At 44.7% G+C, this 27,610-nt stretch overlaps 1 protein-coding gene across 6 annotated transcripts in view; it reads left to right on the top strand.

Moving 5' to 3' along the window:
• SMOC1 (SPARC related modular calcium binding 1) overlaps positions 1-27,610 on the top strand; it is a 180,652-nt gene that overhangs the window by 146,019 nt on the left and 7,023 nt on the right. For all 6 annotated transcript variants that reach the window (XM_075927322.1, XM_075927321.1, XM_075927320.1 and 3 more), the window contains 5 exons: positions 5,733-5,925; positions 9,354-9,436; positions 13,210-13,315; positions 22,028-22,275; positions 25,812-25,862. In XM_075927322.1, the coding sequence (XP_075783437.1) occupies positions 5,733-5,925; positions 9,354-9,436; positions 13,210-13,315; positions 22,028-22,275; positions 25,812-25,862 (681 nt within the window). The remainder of the gene's footprint in view (positions 1-5,732; positions 5,926-9,353; positions 9,437-13,209; positions 13,316-22,027; positions 22,276-25,811; positions 25,863-27,610) is intronic.

Raw genomic sequence — 27,610 nt, 5'->3', positions numbered from 1 at the left:
TTAATAAATAAGCCGCAAGGGACGGGCCTGTCCCCGTCTCTCTTGCTGGAGCCTGTCGTTTCAAAAGATGCCAGTTTTTAAAATGTTCTAAGGAATGTTAAAAGCAGTCAAGAGTGAAAAATAGTAGTTAGCATTTTTGGAGCTGAGCAGCTACAGTTAAAATGGATATTTCTGCCACTGACTCCCCCCTCTTTGTCACCCATCTCTATTTCTTGCTGTCAGTGGGTAATGCAGCCTTAATTTGCTGACTCCCAGATATTTTGTTTCCAAGTAGCAGCAGTAGTTTGGCTGAGCTATTGGGCCTTTTTTGCTGACAGCTTCTCACAAGTTGCAGCAGAAAATAGGACCATGTGACAGTGTCTTTCTTTTAAAATGGTTACAGTAGTATTGTCGATCCTGCTCCCATTCACTGTCACAAATGCTCTTCTCTCACTAAATGAAGATACATACATGTTTTAAGGTTTCTTCTTTCTTTTCGCCTCTTGTTGCCTATTGACTCCTGCTATCTCAAATAAGGATTTGTGCTCCTAGATACCCTGCACTTCATTGAGAGGACAAGCTTCTTTTTGGGGGGCTGCAGATGAATTTTATGGCAGGTGTCTGTCTGGCTCACTGCTTATTTGGCATTCCAAATGCCTTAACTCTAGACGATGATGTCAGATCTTCACCAAATCAGAGATCTGAGAATTACAGGAAATCTGTTTGGATATCTTTGCTTCTGTGTTGGTGCCGACTTGGTGTCTACAGCACAGTCACAAGTGTTTCCTCTAGTCTACTTTTAAATGTCTCAAGCAATGGAGAGGCCACCATTAGCCACAGTTCCTTACTCTTCCAGAGCTGGGCATCAGGGAACTCCCCCCAGCTTATTTACTCTGTTCGGGTATGTCTACACCACCCTGCTAGTTCGAACTAGGAGGGTAATGTAGGCATACCGCACTTGCAAATGAAGCCCGGGATTTGAAGTTCCCGGGCTTCATTCGCATAAACTGGGCGCCACCATTTTTAAATCCCTGCTCGTTCGAACCCCGTGCCGCGCGGCTACACGCGGCACGAACTAGGTAGTTCAGACTAGGCTTCCTACTCCGAACTACCTAGTTCGTGCCGCATGTAGCCGCGCGGCACGGGGTTCGAACGAGCAGGGATTTAAAAATGGCGGCGCCCAGTTTATGCGAATGAAGCCCGGGAAATTCAAATCCTGGGCTTCATTTGCAAGTGCGGTATGCCTACATTACCCTCCTAGTTCGAACTAGGAGGGTAGTGTAGACATACCCTTCCTGATAAGAGCAAGCTTGGCCTTACAGTTTAAGTGCAGAACTAGAACCCAGGAGATTTGAATTTTAACCTGTGTTTTGTCCCCAACTTTCTCTGCAACCATGGGCATATCACTTACACACTCTGTGCCACTGTTTCCTTTCTATAAAAGGGGAAGAGTACTGCTTGCTACTTCAGGGAGGTCCGAAGCTAATTCATTTAACATCTGTAAAGTTCTTTGAAATCCTTGGGTGGAAAGTGCTATGGAAGTATAAATTATTGTTGTAATAGCTTTCCATTACATTGTGCAAGAGGTTTGGACCTGTCTAAACAATTCCTTTCCATTAGATATGTTAATACTCGTATAATTGGTTGTCATAGCCTTTAGACATTACCATTTGTGGAAGTTACACATTATTTAGATTAGGATTTTCAGAAGCCCTCGTCATCAATCTAATTCTTTCCCTGTTGAAGTCAATGGTAAAACTTCCATTGATATAAATAAGCATGGAGTTTGACCAGTGCTAAGTGCTTCTGAAAATTACTGCCCTTAGTTCTCTCTCAATCTTTCCTCATAAATTAATCCATCTAACCCCTTAATCACTGTCACTTTTTGAATTCCACATGTCTCTTGTAATAAAGAGCCTAGATATGGGCACAGTAGGTCAGAGTCTCAATTGGTATAAACCAGTGAAGTCACCCGAGCTGTGCCAATTTATGCTAGCTAAAAAGCAATCTCATAAGTGCTTAGTGCTTTCTAGCACGATGCATCAATTAATCTAACTCTAAAGAGCATTAACCTTTTTTTTGTTAACACATAGCAGTGGACATAGTTAGCTGTTCACAATCCCAGCTAATTTGCATTATAGTGCTGCTTTTCAAGAGATTGCTTCCTATAAAATTTCAGATTTTTTCCTGTTAATATATTTGTCCAAGTTGAATTTCTTTTTATTTTCTATTTTTTGTAATTTATCCATTCTTACGTATCTAGCTATCAGCAACTGTTGTGACTGCATGAGTGTCTAGATATGGAACGCTGAGTATTTTATCTGTTTTTGCAGGTGTTGCTTCACAATTTTATATCACTTGCAAATTCTATTCACGGCCAATGAAAGTACTAAAGGTGAAACTGAGGACATATTTATTTAATAGACTAGAAGATTTACCCGGCATTGCTCAGGTCCTTAACTCAATTAATTTTTGTTTTTCTGTATTTTAAATCATTGCTCTGTGGTGAGGCTGGGGATGAGGGTTCTCCAGGGACAGAGGACTACCCCTGCCTGCCCTCACCGCAGCAGCTTGGGGGCTAGGTGAGAAGCATGCCTCAGCATAGCTGCTACAGCTCCCACAGGTACAGCCGGAAGAGGGTTGCATGTCCCCCAGCTAGGGCAGATCCAGGTTCATCTGCCCCTTGCACTCCCCAGCCAGAGTGAGGAATGCAGCAAACTGTGCACGTCCCCTCACTCCCTGACAAAGGGGAACAGTCAACAATGTTGCCATATGAATCGGTCGGTGGGGGGGGGGGGGGAGGAGGGGAGAGCTTCAACCCCCTTGTTCTCCATAAAGAGTGCCTTGAGGTAAGAGGCAGTCCTGGGGGGGTGGGGTGCCCCAGCCGGCCCCTTTCCTCTGTCTGGTGATTCAGTTTTTCTATGTTACTTTCTGAAAAGCAATCCCATTCCAGGCATATCCAATTTTCCTGGCACAACCCTGACCTTGCTTTAAGTTATGATAAGAGGAAGCTGCATATGGAATTTGGTGGGCCCAGCTCTTATCGTTTAGGATGAGTTCTTGTACAGACACTCTCTCAAATATATAGTAGATAGATATAGCAAATATGCCGCTACCTGCTAGTAAAGAAGTCCCATTTCACAGCTCTGGCAAAATTGAGTAGGCTACAATACACAGGTGTGAGACCCTAGAGTAGGGATGGGCAATAATTTTTGACCGGGGGCCACTTCAGAAATTTTTGAAGTGGCACCAGGCTGCCCTGGAAGGGGCGGGACCTCAGGTGGAAGCAGAGGGGCCAGGACACTTCCTTGGCTTCCCCACCCACAGACCCTGATTGGTCTGGGGATGGAGGACCGTGCAAAGTCTTTAACCCCCCCCCCCAGCTGAGAGAACTGCCAGCTGTTCTGAACAGCTGGCGGTTCCCTCTAAATGCCCATGCCCCTGGCAGTGGGAGGAGACTTTGCGAGCTTCCCTCCTGCCCCCAGGTCAATCAGGGCCAGAGGAGGGGAAGCACGTGAAGTCTCTTGCTCTCTGCCCCCTCCCTGTAAGGGAGCACCGCGCTTAGTCAACCACCAGCTGAGCAGCAGCTGGCGGTTGACTTTAACTGCTGAGCCCCTTGCAGGGTGTGGGGAGACTTCACACGCTTCCCCTACCCCCAAACCCTAGTTAGTCCGGGGAGCAGGGGGAGCGGGCAGAATCACCTCTTGCCCTGCCCCCATCCTGCAAGGCTTCTAAGCACCACACATTTCTTGCAGGGTGGGAGGAGACTTTGTGCGCTTCCCGTCGCCTCCAGGCCCTGATAGGCCAGGGAAGTGGCAGGGCCTCTGCCAGCTGGATCAACTTGTTTGGCAGGCTCAATTTACTGGTTGATGACCACTGGTATAGAATGCACATCTGTGCACTGCATATACTTGCATAGTGATGTATGCTCACACAGTACTGTGCATGTGTATAAACTATGGTTACATCTGATTAAAAGAAAAGTGATTAATTTATAACAAGGAGTGTGGGGCCAAAAAAAGCTTTGGTATTTATTCCCCCCCCCCCCCCCAAAGGGCACTTTTAGTGCCAGTTTTGCAAGACTCAAAGGACTCTAGAGAATTTGTGTACTGAGGAAGCTTTGGGGATTTAGAGAGAAAAATGCCTGGAATGCACTTCCCTTCAATGGAGTTTTTTCTTTTGGTTATTAAATAAATAGAATTAATAAAAAATGGGGTGATCGTAGGCATGGAATCCTGGCTGCCTTGTTTGCTTCGTCAAACAAAATGAATTACCCCTCACCCGATGGCCAAGGTGTAAACTGTTGTCAGGCAGGGACCTTGAGTAAGCTGGCCCCTTGTGATGTAATTGATTTGTTAAGAAGCCCACAGACCTCTTACTGAATGACTCCTCTGTCTGCATACAGCTCAGGAACAGTCACATTTTTTTTAAGATGTGAAATCTGTCAGCAAAATGAAGTCAGCTTAAATATCAGCCGAGACTTGAGCCCTTTCAGTTGTGTTGATTTTATTTCCCCCCTCCTCCCCTGTTTCTTGCCAATCAAGTTTCTTTCTGGTTGAGTCAGACTTGCACATAGTTAAGGCTCTTACATTAAATCTCATTTGTGTGTGACAAAGTTCAAGTATCTTTTTTTATTTTATTCACTACCTTAAGGAGGGTCTGAAATGCTTGGGATGGAGGGCATCTGTCGTCTCTTGGAACCTTTTTTTTTTGGTTGCTATGTTACAATTTAGAAATCATGGTGCCCTGGCCTCTCTCTGGTAACTGACGCAATCTGTGCCCAATAACTGCATTCAGAACTGCCAGACTAATTCTGTGGTTGGAACCCCTTGCTCTCTCCCCAAAAGACCAGACAGCTGTGTAATACAGCATGTCCCAGCTGGTCATCAAAATGGCAACAAGTTCAGGTTGAGACACCTCCTATCAGGGTTCTGAGTTATTTTCTTTACTGAAAACTTGAAGTGGCCCCTGAAAATGGGAAAAGATTTCAGGCAATATGGCCTATTAAAGTGACCTGCAAAAGGGGGTAAGGAATGGGGGAGCATTTGTCTCCCACATTTTAAGAAAATCCAATCCATTTATTGGGATGTTCTCTACCTATTTTTTAACCTTATGAATATCCAGTCTTCCATTCTTTTCTAGATTCCTTAGTTGACAAGAGAATGTGAAGCAACAATTTTCTCAGCCCTCAGATTAAAGGCCAGATGGACACATCTGAGTTCTCTAACAGAAATTTCCTCTCAGTTGTTTCAGTTAAATAAATGTTAACATTATAGGTTTGTAAAGTGTGTCTCATCACCTTCCCCCGCCCCCCACACTCCCAGACACTGGTCCATGTAGAGCACAGCAGCCTACTACTTCTGCCAGCTAAATGAGTCTGTTCTCTAACACACTTGATAGAAGCCTGAGGCATGATAGGGTAGGACCATCTTTTGTTCCCTCTGGGTGTACAGAAAATGCACTCTCTCTAGGACGTGGGAAAAGCCCTAGCCATTTTGACAGCCAGAGCGGAAAATATTTTTGGTGCACCCCTTCACAAGTAGCCACTGTCGTTAGTAGGAGGAGGATTTCAGGTCCGGAATGTAACACAGCTCCCTGTGCATGCTGGGGAACTTTTTGAATATTGGAGTTTCCTAGGGAAGAAAAAGGGATCTAGCATTCTCAAGACTGACTAGCATCATGAGCGCTGTAAGTTGCTCTGAAGCCATGATTTGTTGCGGAGGGGGATATTTCTGTTTTTCTTTCTTTTCCAGAGAAAGTTCACTCATGTGACCAGGAGCGACAGAGTGCCCTGGAGGAGGCCAGGCAGAACCCCCGCGAGGGTATTGTCATCCCAGAGTGTGCTCCTGGCGGGCTGTACAAACCAGTGCAGTGTCATCAGTCCACAGGGTACTGCTGGTGTGTCTTGGTGGACACGGGACGCCCCTTGCCTGGTACTTCTACCCGGTGAGAGCAAGTCGCTGTGAACCTGCCCTGTATGGTAGAGTATGAAATAATTATGATGGAGAAGGCACCAATTCAGAGAAAACAAAAGAATCAGAATCTGGGAATTGCCATGCCAGAAGAGGCCAGAGCTATCCAATCTAGTTTCCTGTTTAGAACAGAAGATGCTCTAGTTAGCAACCAGCATAGTTGGGCATGAGTTGGGTGCTTAAGCCTCCTTATCTGAATGACTATTAATATTTTCTTAATATTTCCCCCTCTCTTGGATCGAGTAGCTTCTACAGCCAGATAGACTAATTAGCATCTCACATTTTTGTTATGTTTGCTGAATTTGTCAGAACTTAATAACAGGGCAAGGTGAAAGGACAATTCCAACAGAACCCCCCTCCAAACACACACACAAAAGTCACAAGTACAGATACACTAGAACCATGGTATCCAACACACTAGCCACGTGTGGCTTTTTGCGCTGTTGGGTGTGGCTAGTTTGCTATAGCAGTAGCCACTATAGTGACTACTGCTTCAGAACTGGTTGAACACCATGGCACTAGAAAGGTTCTCCCTATCATACACTCAGCTTTTCTAATCTTTGCCATTATCTCAGCATAAGGGAGCACCTTTAGGTGAGTGAATAAAGCATATGGGTGGGAATTGGAAAACTTTAGTTCTGTTCCTGGCTGTGCTACTGATTCACTGTCAAGCCATTTCACCTTTCTCTGCTTCAGTTTCTCCATCTGTCAAATGAGCAGAAAAGCTCTGGGAGACTTAGGGTATGTCTAGACTACATGGCTCTGTCGACGGAGCCATGTAGATGAGTTTATTAGACATAGGAAAATGAAGCAGCGATTTAAATAATTGCCAGTTCATTTACATCAAAATGGCCGCTGCGCTGTGCCGATCAGCTGTTTGGTGGCACAGTGGGGAAGTCTGGATGCGCCGTGGTCGACAAGGGAAGCCTTTGTTGACCACTCCTTTATGTCTCGTGAAATGAGGTTTACCGGAGCGGTCGACAAAGGCTTTCCTTGTCGACCGCGGCGCGTCCAGACTGCCCCGCTGTGCCGCCAAACAGCTGATCGGCACAGCACGGCAGCCATTTTGATGTAAATGATGCGGTGATTATTTAAATCGCCACTTCATTTTCCTATGTCTAGTAAACTAATCCATACGCATAGGGAGGAAAAATACTTGAGGAGTGCTAAATATTGTTACTTTGCAGGGTGAGGGGCAGAGGAAGAGAAAATGTGTGTTTGCCCCATGAATGCACACTACTTTAATTACTCTTATGTACTTCAAGTGGGGAAGAATATATCATTCATTCCAGTTGTGTATGCTGGACTCAGTGAAGCAGAGAGGAAAATACCTGTGTTATAGCATATTTAGCAGCACACATCAAACTTAAGGATTTGTCCAGGCTTTCATTATCACTGTTTTCACATGCTTTTAATGTTCTGAAAAATGCAGGATTCTGGCTGAAATATTCCTTGATCACTCTTAGTCTCCTCTCCCCCCTCCCCCCCCCCCCCCCCCCGAATCCAATAAACTGTGGAGAGTTAATGTAAAGGTGAAATAAACAACCACTTCCCATATAAACTATATTTGAAGAATCTTTTTTGCTCACACAAAGCTCAAACACAGCTGAACTTTACAACTTGAGCTACTCAGAATGGCTGGTCCTCTCTGAGGATGGAGCCTGGTTTTTATCTGCAGAGAGCACCACCACTGAGTTATAGACACCGGGAAATGAGGTTTTCCTGAGTTATGGTGGCAACGGCTTTCCTTGAGACTAACAGCACTGATACTAACTAGACTACTAAGGGCTCAGTTGCGTTGGATTGGCACATGTGTGCATCATGGAGGAGCAGAATCCCCATGAGAGGAAATTGAGGAGTCCTTTTCTGCACAAGGAGTGTTACCTTTGGCCATCCTTTAGGTACAACATGCTTCTGTTTTTCTGCCCACCCAGAGAAGATGGCCAGTTCAGAGGAGGAACAGTTCTCTTTCCTCCACTCACCTGCTGTCTTTGAGCTGACTTGCAGCTCTAGAGCACTAGAAGAAAACAGTCCCTAAGGTCAAGGACACAAGCTGCAGGCCTGTTGTACCACCCAGCCAATGGCCAGGGACAACTGGGAAGAAAGTGGCTTGAATTATCCCCAGCCTTGTGTTCCATGTTGTGGCCAGAAACAGTCTGAACCTAAGTTGTCATGGCTAGTACTGATCTAAAAAGCTCTAAGTTGAAAACTTTGTGTGCAGTCAGATTTCAATACAGACACAGATTCCATATTGAAATCTTTGTGTGTGCACATTGTAAAGCTCTCCAGGAGACATCTGTTGCACAACACAACTTGAAAGCTCCACAGGAGCAAACTGTAGCGCTAGCAAGCTCTGATAACTAGCCGCTGTGAGTTTGAACCTGGGTTTGTTAGCAGTACAGTTTGAACACGTCTAGTCTGGCTCTCTGGTCTGGCAATTTCTGTGGTCCAGCATGAGTTTAGTTAGCCAGATGTCTACTTATCATGTGTGTGGCCAAGTTCCCTGTGGTCCCATAATGTTTGTGTACAGCCCTCAGTCTCGGCTCTTCATGTTCTGTGATATTATTTAGCCCCTAATTTACTCCTAACTGTCTTCTCAGAGCCCAGCAAACAGTGGAAGTGTTGGTAATGCTGCTAGACAATACTGACCTCCCCGGTTCAGCAAATTCTCTGGTTTGGCACAGGTCAGGTCCCAAATGTGCTGGACTTGAGAGGTTCAACCTTTAGTAATTCTGTGAACACATCTGTTGTTCAGAAGGGCAGAGAAGGGTTGAAAAAGTTCATTCCTGGGCTCTTTGAGAATTTTTTAAGGGAAGGAACAGAACTTGAACTGTTTGACCTGCTAGTTACTGTGAGCTCTAGAGATGATCTTACTGGTCTGTTCTGTTCAATAGACAGGCTTTTACATGCTGAAATATATACTCTGCAAGGTACAATGCATTGTACTCCCCTTATGTCTAGGTTTCAGACTGCCTGGCTTGCTATGGGTAAGCTCACATGTAACAGAAAGGAGCTTGACCTCCTGGCCAGCTGAAGTTCATAAAGTTTTCTGGCCACTTCTACCATTTAGGCAAGCACTGATGGTGAATAGTTCTTGAGAAGCCCGAGAAGCCTGACAGCTCTCCAACAAGAGAAGGGAAGAGGCCAGGGATATAAGGCAAAGTCACATACATGCTATTTACTTTTCTAGCTTCCCTCTTCCTACAGGAATCACCCTGGTTGTATGAAGGCTGAGTTTGAGTCCATTTATTTCCCCCTTGGATTCCTGTGGTTTTTGTGTGTTCGCGCTCTGCACTAGGATAATGAAGCGAGACTGAAATGTTCACTAATCTCTTTATGGCAACCTATTGTCTCTGTAATTATATCAGATGGTTGAACTTCCTTCCTCTCTCCCATTTCCAGCTATGAGACACCGGTGTGTGAAAGTGATGCTAGATCAAAGAGCACAGAGATTGATGATCCATTCAAGGACCGAGAGCTTCCAGGTTAGAGTGGAGCAGACATCCATCTGTCTTTAATGTTGGTGAAGCAAGAGAAGGGGAAAATCTGTGTTAAGAGAATGGGGATTTGATGGGTTTTCTCTCTGATATGTATGTATGTTATGGTCTCTTCACATTTTGGAGTCCTTTGCAAGAAATGTACTAGGTAGAGGCACTACTAGTTTATAGGGAGATGGAAAAGGTTTCCTATGGGCTGGCTTGTCACCTGTCTTCCCTTCCTTCCTAGTGTATCTATGCCATTTGAAAACAAAATTCTGACAGCAAAGCAATATACCTGAAAAAAAATTGTATTGGGAAAGTAACCCATCCCTTGCTCAATGAGACTCTTAGAACCAGCAGGTTCAAGCTTGAGAAAGTCTTTGATCTTTGCCTGGACAGGGCCACTTCTTTCTAGTCAGTGACACCTTCACAGCTGCTGCCCCTAGATTGGCCATGACTGGCTGGCCAACCAGTCCTTTGCTAATAATGCAGACAAAGGACAGTACTATAGTGATCAATTCTTGTTGCTCAGTTCAGCTAGGCTGAATCCCTCCTTTCCAGCCTGTCGGTTCAGTTCCACCCTCATTCCTGCCTGCTACAGGTCTCAGCTTGGTTGGTAGCTGCTCCTGGCCACCTAGTCCCAGAATCTCACCTCTTTCTTTACAACTCAGAATAGTCCCCTGCCTAGAGCAGAAGGTGAACATTGTACAAACTTGCTGGTGTGTCTGTGTAAAAAGTGGTTCCCTATGATTCCTAATTCCCTTTTGTATCCATTAATTGCTGCCTCTTTCTTTGCCATTTGGAGGGAGAGATGAAAATTGGCCCTTTCCCTTCAATTGTATGGAGCTTGGACATGGGGACAGAAATTGCCTCAATTTAGTACATGTACGTGGCTGAACACTTAAGAAAATGCAGGCTGTCTGAGGATAGAAAAATGGTATATAGGCAGGAGGTGGGGTGAGGGGGAGAAAGAAGCAAGTGGAAGTTATAAGTCGAGAGGCAAATGCTCATAGAATAGAGGGAGAACGAGAGAAACTGGGAAAGGAAGAAGGAGAAATTGAAATAACACAATTAAGAAAGGGGAGGACAAAACAGAGAACTAGGAGATGGTGGGGAAGGAAATTAAAACTTGCTCATTAAACTTGCTGGAGAATTAGAATAGAAAAATTAATGCTGAAAAATACAAGAAAAGATACAAGATTCAGCAGCATGGAAAGGAAAAGTGGAGTGAAGGAAAAGCAGAGGCAGAACAAATTTAAGGCAGGCATAGTCACTTTCTAAAATTAGTTTAGCAAAAAAGTAATGCCTGCTATGTGCATACAAGTTGTGTATTATGCTGGAGTACCACTACTTCTATACCTCTGCAAGGTCTGTACTGTAGACATAGCCTTAATCCAGCATAATACGCAATGTGCATGCCATTTTTTGCTTTTCCTTCATGGGAGAGACCTCTCCTGTCTGCATATTTAAACCACCCCAATGAATGTCGGCATCTATGTTGGTGGGAGAGCATTGCCTGCCGACATGGAGTTGGTGAAACTTGTGTCAAGGAGGAATTGACTTGCACTGCGGTTACTGCCACTGCAGCTCAGGATTCGCTGCCTCCCCGTGGGGTGGGTGGGAGTTTGCCGACCCCAGCTGTAAACTGTCTGAGAATTGTTGTTGTATTTGTTCATTTGTGACTCCATTTATAGACCCCTAGGCTGTGTCTACATTGGCACCTTTTTCCGGAAAAGGGATGCTAATGAGACCAGTCGGAATTGCAAATGCCGCGGGGGATTTAAATATCCCCTGCGGTATTTACATGAACATGGCTGCTGCTTTTTTCCGGCTCGGGGCTTTGCTGGAGAAAAGCGCCAGTCTAGATGGGATCTTTCGGAATATAAAGCCTTTTCCGGAAGATCACGTATTCCTCTTAAATTCAGGAATAAGGGATCTTCCGGAAAAGGCTTTATTTTCCGAAAGATCCCGTCTAGACTGGCGCTTTTCTCCGGCAAAACCCCGAGCCGGAAAAAAGCGGCAGCCATGTTCATGCAAATACCGGGGGGATATTTAAATCCCCTGCGGCATTTGCAATTCCGACTGGTCTCATTAGCATCCCTTTTCCGGAAAAGGGTGCCAATGTAGACACAGCCCTAGATTTTTATGGCCACAAGGGACCATCATGACTGTCTAGTCTGACCCCCTGCACACAGTAGGCCAAACAACCGCACCCACCCAATCCTGTAATAGCTAGTAACTGCTGGCTGAGTTACTGAAGTGTTCAAACCATGAGTTAAAGACCTTAAGTTCCAGGGAATCCACCATTTATACTAGTTTAAATCTGCTCTAGACATCTGGGAAAAAATTCTCTGCAGTCATTCAGAGCCCTCCCCATATAATGTCCCATCACTGGCCTGTGGGGGTATTTTGCTGCTCGCAGTCACAGACTGGCTATGTACCATTGTAGGTACTCAATATACCAGCCCATTTTATTCAGGCTGGCAGTTTCTATCACATTGTCATTGATTTAACCAGGTTTAGCTATTGGGAGCCATTAGTGATACATACAGTTATATCAATGGAGTGAAGGAGGAAAAGAGAGGAGAGCTATAGGGTGTTCTTTCCCATTGCTATATTCCCAGCTTTGTAATACCCCCAAACCAAACACGAGTGAGACCCTTTCAGTTATTCTTAATTGTCCAAGAGGTTCACCTTTATTGGAGGACTTGGTGAGGCTGTCCAAACTGTCACCCCATCCTTTAAAGCTTACATCACTGCAAGCACTACATTTATTGCTCTTATAAAATATCCTGCAGATCCCAAGGGGAGAGACACATGCGCACACACAAATATGCACATATGTGTATGCACGCACGCTATGCTGTACAAATAATGCCATGGCTGTTTCCACAAGACCCAGGAGAAAGAAGGAAGGAGAGTTTGTCATTCCCTTTCCTGCAAGCAACACTGCCAGTCCCAGCAGAGGGTTAGATGCTGAGACCTCTGGGAGATGATTTTTAGCACACAGTTTTTCAACCGTCTCATTTCTGCAACAAAAAGCTCTTTAAGTGAGTAGTCTACTCCAGCTGCCGTAGCAGCTTAGCTTTTACGTTGCTGACATTTTCTGGACTGTGAGCCAAATGAGTGCTAAGGGACAGGTGAGTGTGTGTGTAATGTACATGACATGGGGAGATGCTTGTAACTGTTTTCCTTTGGTTGAATCTGGCAGAAAATTGAGTCTGTTTTACTGCAAAGAAGAATTTAGTTATAATAATTTGCAGGTCCTTTTCAACTGTCAAAGCGATTGTGGTAAGTTTTTAGATCTTTGTCATGGGTTGTGTGTGCTCGTTTGGGAATGCAGAAAGCGTTGACAGAGGTGTTCTGTTTTGGTGGGAGGCTGTCATTCTGGCAGGGGTTACCGTGCGCATGCCAGGAATCAGCAGTGAATGCTGATGCTGCTTAACAGGGAAAGCTGGTGATCTGAGGCCATTACTAGACCCCAGAGGAATCAACTAGTGAAGTGAGAAAGAAGGCAGACAACTGGGGGCACCAGCCAGGACAGACGTGAACAAAAGTAGTATTCATGCAAAACACAGGCAGATCTGGAGGTGGTTGGAACAAGCTGACTATATGTGTGAGGCTAAAAGCTGTTCAAGGATTTTTCTCCCATTGGTTAGAGACTTGGGTGCCATATTAAACCTTACCGATACCACGATCTCCACACTGAAGAGGGTTAAATCAGGGTTGGGAGACTGACTCTGTGTTCTCAAGTTATTCTTCCTCTTCATGTTTTGCAGGCTGTCCAGAAGGGAAGAAAGTAGAATTTATCACCAGCTTACTGGATGCTTTGACTACGGACATGGTACAGGCCATTAACTCAGCCGCACCTGCTGGAGGTGGGAGGTGAGTCTAGAAAGCATTCAGACATGAATGAGAGGTCTGAACACAGGTGAAGTAGGGAGAGGGTTTCTTGCTTTCAACTAGGGATCACCTAATTCTACTGGCTTTAAGAAGAACTAATGCCACAGCTCCAAACTCTGTTCTGTCACTATAACCCTGATCACCTGTGCTTGCTCTTGTGGAGCTGTTCTGCATAAAGACCAGCACATCCCATTTACAGTGTCATGAGAGCTCAGGAGAAGGAAGTCTTTCATCCTGTATTACATAAAGCTGGGGTGGACAATAATTTTTGACCAGGGGCCACTCCAGAAATTTTTGAAATTTCCCCAGGCTGCCCTGGAAGGAGCGGGGCCTCAGGCAGAAGGGGCAGGGCCAGGACACACTCCAGTTCTTCCCCACCCACACACCCTGATTGGTCTGGGGGAGGATGTGAAGTCTTTGCCCCCACCCTCCACAGAGAACTGCCAGCTGTTCTGAACAGCTGGTGGTTCCCTCTAAGCGCCCACGCCCCTGGTGGTGGGGGGAAACTTCGCGCACTCCCCTCCCTTGCCCCCCAGGTTAGTCAGAACCTGGGGGCGGGGGGAGTACGCAAAGTCTGCCCCGCCCTGCAAGGGAGCACTGTCCTTAGTCAACTGCCAGCTGCTGCTCAGCTGGCGGGTAGCTAAGTGCCAAGCCCCTAGCAGGGCGGGAGGAGACTTTGTGCCTCTCCCTGCCTCCAGGCCAGTCTGGGCCTAGGGGTGAGGGAATCGTGCCAAGTCTCATCCTGCCCTGCCCCCGTCTTGCAAGGAGTGCACGCTGCTTTTAAACCATGGGATGTGACAACACCACCAGCACCGCTTGTTCCAGCATCTGTGGGGAAAACCCCTATGATGCCTTCCCCATGTTCTCACCTCCTGGGGAAGAGCAGCCAATCAGGCTGCTGTGGGAGGTAAGAAGAGTTCTCCCCCTTCCCTTAGGAGCCAAGAGGAATTATTGGTTGGGGGAGGGGTGAGAAGGAGCAGCCGACACTATTCTGACAGAAGGGGAAGGAGATGAGGGAGCAGAAGCATCCCAACAGCTCTGCTCCCTTCTTCCCCCTCCAAGGAATAATGAGTCATTTTGTTCTTGTCTCGGTGCCTCTGGTTGCCCAGCAACACTGTCCTACCTCACAGGAATGTTGTGAGGATTAATATGTTGTTGGCGGTGAGGTCTTAGTGTATAGAAAGGCAAGCGGATTATTATTCTGATTTATGTATGATCTGTTGGATAACATGGACGTGTTTAACATCAGTGGAAAGACGCAACATGTTGAAGTGTCTAGAAGAGAGCATGACAGACATGCTGGTAGGGGTGTGTGTTATTTAGGGCAGGCACTCTGGCACATCCTATTGGTCTGGAGGAGTGAGAGCCATGTATGTGTTAGATGTTACACATGTACAAATGTCTCAGACTTTCATCTTTTACAATACAAAATGGAATAGAATAGTTTCTAATTGCCTGATACAAATATTTATTTCTGAGGATTTCACCTTATGCCCAGTTGTTTTCGGTACTGGTCATTATACAGCAATACGTATTCAAAAGTCTGCCAAATCACTGTTGAATCTATGAACTGCATATTGCACAGTCCATGACATACCAGTATGCCTAGCATCTCAAAATGAAAAATGGTTGTACAGCAGTACAAGTTAAATATGCTAGAGTGGAAAGACATTGTTCCCTTCCTAATTTATAAGAATTCTGAATGTCTATTTTGTGAAATGGCATAGTGCAAAAATGGTCTATGTGGGTGAAGGAAAGACTTAGAGAATATTTCATATTGATTTAGCATCCCTTTTGGATTTCTCTGCCTATGTCAATGTAATCAGCACTCTTGCAAATAACGCTGATCAAAAAGCTGTATTGTAGGGAGGAGAGATGTCAATAAGAACCAACTACCCTTATAAAAACCTTACTTCCTAAGTCTCCAAGTATTTATAACTTTTTAAATGGGGCTCTTTCTTGCAGCATCCTTCACTACCTTGCTCTTCACAATCTTCATGCTGATTTGTTTCAAGCTACAGTGTCAACAGCCAGTGTGCAAGGAAAAAGAGAAACCTTTCAGCAGCCCATTCCAAGTGAGGCAAATTGCTCCACCACCCAAATATTTTGCATGCCTGCTGCCATAATTAAATGCAAGCAACTCTTCTGGCATAAACTTCTACACGCACTAGTTATTCATGCCATCTCCACAGGTGGTGCCTCAAACTTTTCCATCAGAACACAATTTTGGTGCCATACATCTTGCAGGGAAAGTGTCTTGGGAATCTAAGACTTTTAAATAATGTGTTGGTAAATTTGTTTTGGATCTCTGTCTGGAGAGTCTTAGTATAAGCTGCCTTCGTATAACAGGTCTTGCAATGCAGTCCTACCACGGAAAAAAATTCTAATACAGTTCAGAAATTTCTAAAAATGACTTCAAATTATGCTTTTATTATCAATAATGTTTTAATCTCCAATGTCCAACTTCTCACCAGTGCTAGAAACTGAAGGTTTTTCTTAGTAGAAAGAAGTATTCCTAATTCTCTAAAGGCTGAAACACTCATTATTATCCCTGATAATTTGTAACACATTTGGTTTACGAGATATTGGACCAAAAGTTTGTCACTGTGCCAATAATAAATGTGAACTTTTGCACTTTTCTGACACGGCAGGGCACACCTGAGAAGAGAGAAGAAAATTGGGGAGAGAGGAGGAGTTTTTTAATATTAGCTGAAGTAATCGACTTTCCTTATTGCTCACAACAGTGAGGAGTGCCAGCGTCGATGGGGGTGCCCTCAGCAATTTAGCAGATCTTCACTAGACCCACTAAATAGAACCCCGGAGGATTGATTTCCAGAGCGTTGCTCCTCCAGCAAGTGGAGATGTGGCCTCCCTAACTCTACCAGTAGCCTTGCATTCCTCTCCTCTTCTTCCTCCCAGCTTGCACAGGACTAGCCCAACTTCCTCTGATTTATAGTCAATAGCCTGTGTATGCAACCATGGACTTTGTGGCACTGCACTATTCACATCCTTCCATCCTGCAGCTTCTGTCATTGCCAGACAAAGGATGATTCAAAAAGATACATGCCATGTTTCCCAACGTGCACATACCTTTTAGTTTTTCTTGTGCATAGCAAGCCAGGGTGACAGGAAAGGTGATAAGACTATTCTCATCCAGTCTTATGCTAGCTAACTATTTATAGTAGGTCACTAACTACAATTATTTTGTATTAGACATAGACGTAGACATTACATCAGTCATGCCTATTGTGTATTGTGCTCACTTGTCTTTGGAAATGATGAGGCTGCTGTGAGTTGGAAACAGCCACTGTGCGTACAGATTTCAATTTAGTAGCTACATCTACCCTTTCCAATCACTGAGAAGCATATTGTGCTCTGATCAATACCCACTGCAATCCTATGGAAGATAATGAGATTGCACATAGTGTAAATAAATGCAGTGGTCCTGACAGTAAGTGATGTCTGGTACTGCTGTTCTCCTCCACATTATCCTTTATTTCTCTGCTGCTGCATTAGCTCTTTGCATCTTGCTAGCAGGACAGACTCTATGGCCCTGGGGGCTTAAAGATGTTTTTGATTGTGCACAGACATCACTTCAGGAATCTGACCTTTTCAGATTGTTCCCACCTGCTCTGCTTCAGAGTTCAGCACAATAACTTAAAAACACGCATGTACTTACATAACCTCCTTGCGTTTTTGTCTGTTTGCCAGTTTAACTAAATAGCATCAGTGTTTTACCAGAAGTATAAAGCAGTCATAAGAACACTTTGCTCTTATGTGGCACCTTTCATCCAGGAATCTCAAAGCGCTTGTGAGTTAACAAATTAATACTCTCTTTCTACTCATGAGGTGGATGGATGCTCTCCCCATTTTATAGAAGGAGATGTAGTTAGGGGAAATGATTTGCCCGAGGAAATAATTTGCCCAAGGCAATACAGTGAGTCAGTGGGGGAGCTGGGATTGGAACCTAGGAATCCTGCTTCCCACCCATGCACTTTGACGTATAGACCAGGCTCCTTCCTTTATTGGTATATAAACATTTATTAGCACAGTGGGTGCAAAAGTGAGGCAATCTCTCTGAGGTCTGTTAATTCTCTTCTGTCAAAATGATGACATACATACCCCTCTTTTGAAGACCTGCTTTTGTTGGATGGCTTAACAGTATGTTGAGGTGGGGGGCAAAACAGTTTTTTGTTTGTCTGAAGTATTAATCATCCTTCCTGTATGGGTTGCTTCCCCACACAGCCTTCTCTCACTGACCACATCAAAAACACCCTGGCCTTTCTCCTAACTGTGCTCTTCAACTCTGGGAAGGCGTCCTGTGCTGGGTGCATGGCTTGTTTTGTTTTGGGTGTTCGGTGTGATTTCTTTTCCACAAGCAGTTACTGCACCTTTCCAAGAGAGTTAGAGTATCCTGTGTACTTTTCATGTGGCTAGTGTGTAGCACAGATGTTGTCAGAATAAGATACCGTAATATACTGAGCAAGTGACATATCTCTCTGTCTCTCTGCCTTGAGGGCGGGGGGCTGGACTCGATGACCTCTTGAGGTCCCTTCCAGTCCTATTATTCTATGATTCTATGATTCTCTGGTCCCTGGTGGATTGAATCAGGAGAGAACCAGCTCAGGAAGGGCCTATGCTTCCATATGATCCTTTGAACTCTCTCTGTTTTTCAGTGGTGGGAATGCATGTCCTCTCCAATTTGCCAGTCTGTCCCACAACCTGTGAGCACTTGTGTTTTGCAGGACAATTCTAGTTCCAGATACAATCTAGCTGTTCTAATATAGTGATGTTGCGTCACAATGCAGTCTCAGAGCATGGAAACACAGCGGTGATTTGAGATCACCTAAAACCATGTCACATTGATGAAGCATGAGACATATTTTCACACACAGATGATCTCAGGATGCTGAGGCAGTGTGTCATCATCTCACCTTTTGTTGTGTTGTTTAATAGCAAACCAAAGAAACACTGGACTTTTGAGCTGCAATATTTAAGGGAGCCCTCTAAGCCTCTTCTGTTCCATTCTCTCTTAAATTGGTCTATATCTATGCAGTCAGGGGAAGGTTACCACCTTAGCGGCTTTAGCGCTCTGTAGCAATCGTAGTGGGTATTAAAGACCAATGTGGGCTACATCTTCCCTTCCCCACTACCAGCCCCTTGGTTAAAGTAACTCTTATGGATTTATCCTCCCCTGTCCACACATACTACTGCAACTGCACTGGCTGGAATGCTCATGTTTGATGTACCCTAGCCTCATGCTTTGGTGTGTTTACAGTAACCCTGAGAACCCCAGGGGGCGGTACCTGACCTCGGTGTTCTTTACCGAGGCATTGGAGTTGGTTGCACTCCCCATGCTCTCTGTCTTTCCCTTCTCTTCCAAGAAGAGCCCCTGCTTCTCACCCACTCTTCCTATGTTTCTTGAACACGGGGAGATTTCTTTCATGCGTGGGCTCCTGCCCCAACCCAGCACCACTATTGGTCCTTCCAACAAACAGAGAGATCCTCACTTTCCCGCCTGGTCTCCTTTTGGCCGCTGCTCTGAATTCTGCATCCTTTTCCCTCTCTGCTGTTGCCATGAGCCCACGTCAGCCCTGCTACTTCCAGCCTTATGAAGAGGCCAGGACATAGCAGCAGGGCATGCAGATGTGGTAGGTAAGGGAAGTGTTCTTGCAGGTAGGAGGTAAGGCCAGTTAGGACTCACTCCAGTCAGGAGTCCTAGCATAGCTCCATTGTCCTGTGATCAAAACTGCACTCTCCTTGACAACACCGACATTCAGGTGTTCCCTAAGTCCAGGGAAATCAGCCAGTCCTCAGGCAATAGCCATCTTGTTTCCAAAAACTAAAAGCATCAATGTCTACATTCACAAATGCAAGTCACAACAAGATCTAGTTTGTGTTTTCCACAGCCTTGGCAACTTGTACCTCATGCAGAGTTTCAAGGCTCTGAAAAATGAGGACAGCCCCTCACCTTCATGATACTGTCGTTGTTTTGCGTGTTTCCATGGCTTCAGTGGTTTGGCTGGTATTTTGGCTCTGAGAGCTAAGCCAGCCTCCCTGACTTCTACTGTGCACTGAGCAGGTGCTGTAATTCCAAGTGCTGGTCTGCTACACAGCCCAGAACTGAATTCTGCAAGTAAAATCTTTAAAAACTGGTTTGTAGTTTTTATTCCCCCTGGTTTTTAAGGTTAGTTTGTATTTATTATTTCAGGTTTACCCAGATGTTGGGGCCAGAGGCTGCCCTTTATATATCTATTTTGTATCATTTGTAAAGCTTGCCAATGATCCCCATCTTCCTCCATACTCTGATCACAACCTTCCATGCCATGCTGTAGATGCCGCCCCCTTACTATTCTGAATTAGTGCGGATTGATGTGTCTTTTTTCCCCCACTTGCTTAAACAACAGTACCTGCTTTGTCGAAGGATGCCGAGAAGGCTGGAGGGCTGGAAGTATGGCAGCCCTTTCTTTCCCCCTCCCCAACCCCTGCTGGCTGCACAGCAGAGAAAATGTCATCCTTGCTATTCCACACCAGAGGAGACCACTAGTCTTTAAGGCCATGTCTACACTACAGATAACATCAAAACAGCCACAGTCAATCTTCCGGGGTTTGAATTAGCAGGACCAGTGAAGACACATTAATTCAGACTGAGAGGGCACTCCCATTGATGCCGGTAGTCCTGCTTCTGTGTGGAGTAATGGAAGCCGAAGGGAAAGGATGCTTCCTTCAACTTCCCACAGTGTGGGTGGCACTAAAATTTGAGTTAAAATACTTTGACCTAAGATACACAATTAATATAGCTGAAGTTGCATATCCGAATTCAAACTTATCCCCTAGTGTACACCAGGGGTTAGATGATCACAGATTTTGTTTCAGTGTGTTTTGCAGTTTCCCCTCTAATGGGATTGAGCCTAGGTATTTATACTGCACCCAGAGAACCCAAGGCCCTCACGATAATCTGAATTTATCATAGAATCACAGAACACTAGATCTGGAAGGGACCTCAAGAGATCATCAAGTCCAGTCCCCGCCCTCACGGCGGGGCCAAACACCATCTAGATCAGTGGTGCTCAACCTTTTTTAATTTGTGACCTTTCTTTCTCCCCCCCCCCCCCCCCCAAGGGCCAGGAAAATTTGGTTGAGCAAAAAAAAAAAAAAAATGCTGGCCAGAACATTTTGTTGCAGTCCCTTTAAATTCAAGCACTGGGCCACTCCCCTCGCTGTGCGTACATCAGGCGCTGAGCTGGGAAAACAAAATGGCAGCTGTTCTGGAGCTGCGACCTTCCCCCCCCCACCCCAAGCAAGACAGCTGCGACCACCAACCCCCGGGTTGTGCACTACTGATCTAGATCATCCAGTATAGATGTCTATCCAACCTGCTCTTGAATATCTCCAGTGATGGAGATTCCACAACTTCCCTAGATAATTTATTCCAGTGCGTAACCATCCCGACAGTTATGACATTATTCCTAATGTCCAACCTAAACCTCCCTTGCTGCAATTTAAGCCATTGCTGCTTGTCCTGTCATTAGAGGCCAAGGAGAACAATTTTTTTCCCTCTTCCTTGTGACACCCTTTTAGATACTTGGAAACTGCAATCATGTCCCCCCCTCAGTCTTCTCCCTTCTAAACTAAACAGTCTTCCCTGATAGGTCAATCAACCCAGCCTTCCTCCTATTGTCGTTGGGATGGATTAAAACAGCAGGCTTGAGAGACTAAAGTCCTTGTCCTGTTTTAATCAGTCTTACTCTGATTTGGCCCCTCTCTACACTCACCTGCAGTGAAGGGAGGCCACCTCTGGAAACCATTCAGTGAATAAAACATGGGTGGTGAGATCACATAAATTGACACAGCACAATTGTCCAAAGACTTTTTCAAATAAATAAATGCATCTTGCATGAAATGAATTCAAGAAGCTGGATCCTGTTCCTAATGGTTGGGGTCCACATCATAGAAACTACTGACATGCTTAGTACTAATTGTTCCTCTTGCTGCCAGTCTCAATTGAGAGACCAAGGACTAAATGGGCCATGATAGAATCATAGAATCATAGAATAATAGGACTGGAAGGGACCTCGAGAGGTCATCGAGTCCAGCCCCCCGCCCTCAAGGCAGGATCAAGCTCCGTCTACACCATCCCTGACAGATGTCTATCTAACCTGTTCTTAAATATCTCCAGAGAGGGAGATTCCACCACCTCCCTTGGCAATTTATTCCAATATTTGACCACCCTGACAGTTAGGAATGATGACTGAATTGCTGTCTCACCAGAGAAGAGAGGCTGAGGCATAGTGCTTGGGAGAAAGTGGTAGAGAAGTGTGTATTGCTGCTGCTCATGTTGTCTTTGCTCGGTGGATACACAAAGGATGTAGTTCATTAGGGCTCTTCATCTTCTACCTTTCACTGGTGCTCAAATCCATTCTTTTTCTGTTCATTCCTTTCCCAAACCAACCCTTGCCTATGAAACTTAATTATAGAGGGAGGTGTTTTCAGACCTCTGGTCATAAGGGAACATTTACCGAGGGTACCTAAGAATAACAGCCTCATGGACCAGGAATCTACTTTTTCTGGTCATAGGAGGCAAAATGTGATACAGGTTGTCACAAACTGAGCCAGCCATGTGGCCAGGCAGAAGGCATTTACAATCATTAACAAGTACATTCTGGTTATTTGGGGACTCATTTTGTTTTCTAGGTTCTCTGAGCCAGATCCCAGTCACACACTGGAGGAACGAGTGGTACATTGGTACTTCAGCCAGCTGGATAACAATAGCAGCAGTGATATCAACAAGCGGGAGATGAAGCCCTTCAAGCGGTATGTGAAGAAGAAAGCCAAGCCCAAGAAATGTGCTCGACGCTTTGCTGACTACTGCGACCTCAACAAGGACAAGTCTATCTCACTGCTGGAGCTAAAGGGGTGCTTGGGAGTCGGTAAGGATGGAGGTGAGCTATTTTCCTTTCAGAAGTGGAGGAACATATCCCATAAGGCAGTCTAGTGTGCTGAATGAAAATAAAATCAGCAACATGGCATTGAATGTTTGAGCTGCTCAGTTTACAAGCAAAAAGATTGTGTGTTTCTAACGGTGAGCCCTTCAAAACTTAATTTTTGTTATTTTATTATTTTACTGAATGTTTGTCTTGCAATAGTGCATAAGGAAGGAAGGAAAGGGCACAACCAGTGATGTTCACCACAGGAAGTTCTGTATATTTAGCATGCTGTGTTGAGTAAGGATGTTAAATTTAGATTGATTAACCAATTGAATAGTCGATGCGATTTCCATTGATTATTTGATTAGTCTATAAGGGCGCCTCCACCTTTGAAGCGTACAAGAGCCCCGGTGGGTTCTTGCTACATTTCAAAAGGAAGCCCTGCAAAGAGCGCAGGACGACTTCCCTGCTGGCCCAGTGCTCTCTGCAGCACCTGAGCCTTTGAAATGTACATTTCAAAAGCAGAATCTCAGTAGAAGCGGCGTGAGTGGAGACTGCTTCAGTCCCCACTCATGCCGTTTCCTGCTGTGCCTCTACCTCCCCTGTCTCCCATGGAGACCATGCTGGGGGAACATGGCTTTTAAGCCAGCTCCCCCCAGTGCTAGTCCCTGCTCCTCTCTTGCTGCTTCTGATAGAGGCAGCAAGTGCGGGGAAGCAACTAGTCACATCACTAGTCGATTATCCGATACGTTTATTCTTCTCGGATAGTTAACTAGTTGCTTACATCCCTAGTGTTGGGGCATATGGGCATGTGTGGGCATTGGCTACAGTTATAGCTCATGGGCCAAACCATTGGGGGAAGAGGGCCGGTACATGTATGCTTTTCTCCCAATCAGCCCTGTCTTTGATGCCACATGCAAACCTAATTTGCTCCAACTGAGCACTGCGTGGGAGGGAGTCAGGGATTGTTTGGAAGTTAGCATCTTAATGTTAATGTTACATCTTTTATGTGCATATATTATAAACTTTAATGCAAGCCTGTAACATTGTTGGTCCAGAGGACTAAAGCAGCTGGCTTCCCTAGTGTTATGGAAGCTTTTCTCTATTCCGCTATAACTTGCTATGGACAGTCATAGTAACTGTATTCCTTAATTTTATTACTTTCTACCACTGAAATTAACATGTGAAATCAGCATTAGTACTATATGGCTTTAGAATGTTCGAAAGAACTACAGGTTGACTGTGCATTGTGTGAAGACGTACTTCCTTATGTTTGTTTTTAAACCTGCTGCCTATTAATTTCATCAGGTGACCCGTAGTTCTTGGGTTATGAGAAGGCATAAATAGCACATCCTTATTCCCTTTCTCCACATCAGTCATGATTTTATAGGCCTCTATAATATCCCCCCTTAATCGGGGGGGGGGGGGTCTTATCAATCTCTCATGTGGAAGCTGTTTCATACCCCTGATTTCATGGAAGGTCTAATTCCCGTGAGACAGTAGGCTTGGCTTCTGAGTTCTTTCTCATCAGACTTGGGTGCAATGTTGGAGGAATTGCTTAGGGGTGTGTAAGGAGCCTTACTATATATTATAGTGTGATTTCCACTAATGAGAGTTCCAGGGGAAGGGAGTGTTTTAAATGTATGTGGCTAATGATGGGAGAAATAGGAAGGGTGCTTGCTTCTGTAATACACCCAAAATATTGAGAAGAAAGAAGACTGCACATCAGAGAGCCAAAACCTACTGCAAAGTCCCAGAATCGTGCATGCATCTGTCTCCAGCCTGGCATAGAAATAGGTAGCACACTTTCTGGTTCTGACTGGAAGTAGGCATACTGACTTTCCTCAGATTTCAGATACTGACCAAAATGATCGAATTTTTGTGTCTAAAATCAGCACCTAAAAGCCACACATGGGCTCACTTTCAGAAGTGCTGTGCACCTTCCCACTGAATTCAATGAATGTTATGGTGCTCGGCACCTTGGAAGGTGTGACGGGGCGGACAGGCCCCGCACTGACGAACAGGGGATAGCCCAGGCCCAGCTGGCGGAGGAAGCCCCGCCCCTCCGACCCTGCTGGGCATGCTCCCAGCAGCGGCAGGGTATAAAGGCAGAAGGAGCCCTGCAGTCAGGGAGGCCGCAGGGTGAGGGAGGAGACCAGGCCGGGCCAGTGTTCCTGCAGCCGGTGGGACCAGAGTTGCCGCCCGCGCCTGACCCTGACACGGAGAAAGCAGCCGCTGACCCAGGGCGGCAGGAGCGCGCCCACAACCCCGGCAGGTACCGACTCAGAGGAAAAGGGGTCCGGGGAGAACCAGGGCGCAGTAGGAAGCAGCCCAGGGCAAAGGATATAAAGTTTGGCTCGGTGTGTATCGGCCGGATCCCCCGACAAGCGGGCAGGAGCCATAGGCCCTGCTTAAAGGGCCCTGGGCTGGGACCCAGTGGAGAGGGAGGGCCTGGGTCCCCCCACCGCCCTTTTCCCCTACCCTGGATAAGCAAACCCCAGGCCAGGGGAGGCTTCTCAGAGCAGCTAGGCCTGTAGTACCTTATATGCCCTGATAGAGGGGCCTGGACTTTTACGTTGGGACTTTGGGGTACTATATAGACCCGGTAGGAGGGGGCCAAACCCCTTGACAGGGGTGTACCCCCTGATAGAAGGTCAGGCCATTTCTCTCATTCTTCTCATTCAGTACCTGAATATGGATGTAAGTATCCAACTATGAACACTTTGGCTTAACATTGTAGACTCCAGAGATCCAAATAAGGTTGAGCCATACATTCATGCAGTCTGAGCACCTTATAAAACTGTTCATTCAGGTTGGTGGTCTTTAGAGAAATCTTACGCTGCATCTACACTACTTACAATGTAATCCAAGACCTTTAACATCTATATTTTAATCCAGTTAAAGTCTACTAATTTCAAAATAGTTTCCTAGTGTAGACATGGCCTTAGAGTTAAATTCAACTTAACTCCTGATTTAACAAATTCGAACTAGCGTGTCCACACTACGGGGAAGCCTCAAAATTAGTCTGAGACAGTTTCTGTTAATATGGACACGCTACCTCAGGCTTAGAGCCCCAGGAAGCACTAGGGAGTATTTAATTTGATTTACTCTGGGGAGTAGTTATTTCAAAATACCAGCAGTAGAGCGGCCACATTATAGAACTACTTTGGAATTAGCATTACTCCTGATAAAAAGCAATAGTACAGATTTTGAATTCCAAAGCCTGTTATTTCAAAATAATGGGTTTGATAGTGTGGACGCACTGCTTATAAATTTGACTTTAAGGGGGTTTCAAAATAAAGTCCTAGTGTAGATCAGGGCTCAGAGATGATGCAGCCAAAGCTGAGATGCACTGTTGAGATACATGTGTGTAAATATAAGTGAGTTTTGCCCAGAGCCTTCCTACATTACTGCACCCCACTGCAGTCAGCAATTATCTTCCATTGTTATTAGCAGAACAATCATTGCATTTTACAAAAATTATCTCTGAAATTTAGAAGAACCCCAAACTGTTCATAGTACTAAACAAATAATATTCTTGGATTTTGCAGGTAGTGCTAGCAGTTTCCCCCATGGAAAAAGACAAGGCATTAACCCTTTCAGTAAGTATTTCCTTTTTCTTCTTTAACACTCACATACCTTAAAATTCATGAGGCCTTCCCTATTTTCTTGCCTGACATCTGTCCAATGAGTTGACTTTGCAATACAGTTTAAGAGATTAAGAGAAGTTAAAACGTGGAATTGGAGTCAATGAACTTTGTTTCATTCCCCCCTTTCTCCCAGCCAAATTGTGTGATTTTTGGGTAATTTTTAAATTTGAGCCACAGTTTTCCAAATGGGGATAATAATATCCACTGTTTGTAAAGTATGTTATTAAGGAACCTTACATTTACTTCAGGTCTTATTCAGCAGTGCTTCCTATTCACATATACTTACAATTTCCGAAAGCTAGTTGAAGGACATGGTAAATTTTATGTTGCCCACATAATAAACAAGCACATGATTCTTTACAAGAATTAAGAAATGCACAATACAGTTGTCATTGGTGAAGGTAAATGTATAGATATACTAGACATTTGTTAGATGTTTGACTTAGTACCACACAACAGTCTCTTTAAAAAAATTAGCACTGTTCAGCATCTATAAAACACATTTTAAATGGATTAAGAACTAACTGACAACTATGTCCTGAGGTATGTTAATGTGGAATGGAACTGTTTCTAGAGGGATTCCATCAGGATCAGCTCTAGAACTGATGGTATTTGATATTTATTAATGACCTGGAAGTAAATATAGAATCACTACTAATTTAAAATTTGTGGATGATACAGGGATTGGCATAGTGACAAATAATGATGAGGACAGGACAGTTGCACAAAGTAATCTGGGTTGCTTAGGAATGGTTGCCCATTCAAACAAAATGCTTTTTAATACATTTGCCAGATCATGCTTCTGGGAACAAGGAATATAGGCCATAGCTACAGAATGGGGAACTGGAAAGTAGTGGCTCTGAAAAGGACTTAAGGATCATACAGTACAAACTACTCAACATAAACTGTGCCAAAAAAGGGCTAAAGTGATTCTTACATGTATAATCAAGGTAGTAGTGATGAGGGCTATGGAGATGATTTTATCTTTGTATATGGCATTGGTCAGATAGATAATGAAATGCTGCACAGCATTTTAAAAAGGATGATGAAAAATAGAACAGATTGCACAAAGAGCCACAAAAATTATGAGGGCTGGAGAAAAACTTCCATGAGAAACGTAAAGCTCTCCCTGTTCAGTTTAGCAAAAGGAAGATTCAGAGGTGGCTTAATTACAGTATCCAGGTACTTCCATGGGGCAAGAATGCTGAGTACAAAAGGGCTCTTTGATGAAGCGGAGAAAAGCATAACCATTGCTTGGAAGCTGAAGTCAAACTCAGATTGGAAATTAGGCAGGCATTTTGAACAATCAAGTGATTAACTACCAAGGGAAGTAGTGGATTCTCTGGCTCTTGAAGTCTTTGAGCCAAGACTTAGGGGTGCCTGTTGGGAAGAATTGCTTTAGTCAGACACAAGTTATTGGGCTCAGTACTGGGGTACAGTGTGAAAAAGCAATGGCCTGTGATAGACAGGAGGTCCAATTAGGTGATAGAATGATCTCTTCTGATTTTAAAGTTTCAGCATCTATTAAAATAATTGAACAATCTGTCACTTTCACCCATGGATTATTACATTTCTTCTGAGTTATCTTGATCTTGTATCTTCGTATTTTGCATGTAACTGTAACCCTTAGAACATTGATCAATTGACAAGAGAAGATATCAGTTACAAGAATTTTTGTTAAAATATTTTAATTGCTGTTG

Source organism: Pelodiscus sinensis, chromosome 4 (genome assembly GCF_049634645.1).
Source record: "Pelodiscus sinensis isolate JC-2024 chromosome 4, ASM4963464v1, whole genome shotgun sequence".
Taxonomy (NCBI): domain Eukaryota; kingdom Metazoa; phylum Chordata; order Testudines; family Trionychidae; genus Pelodiscus; species Pelodiscus sinensis.
Note: the sequence above shows the minus strand (reverse complement) of the source record. Positions and strands in the feature narration are given on the sequence as shown.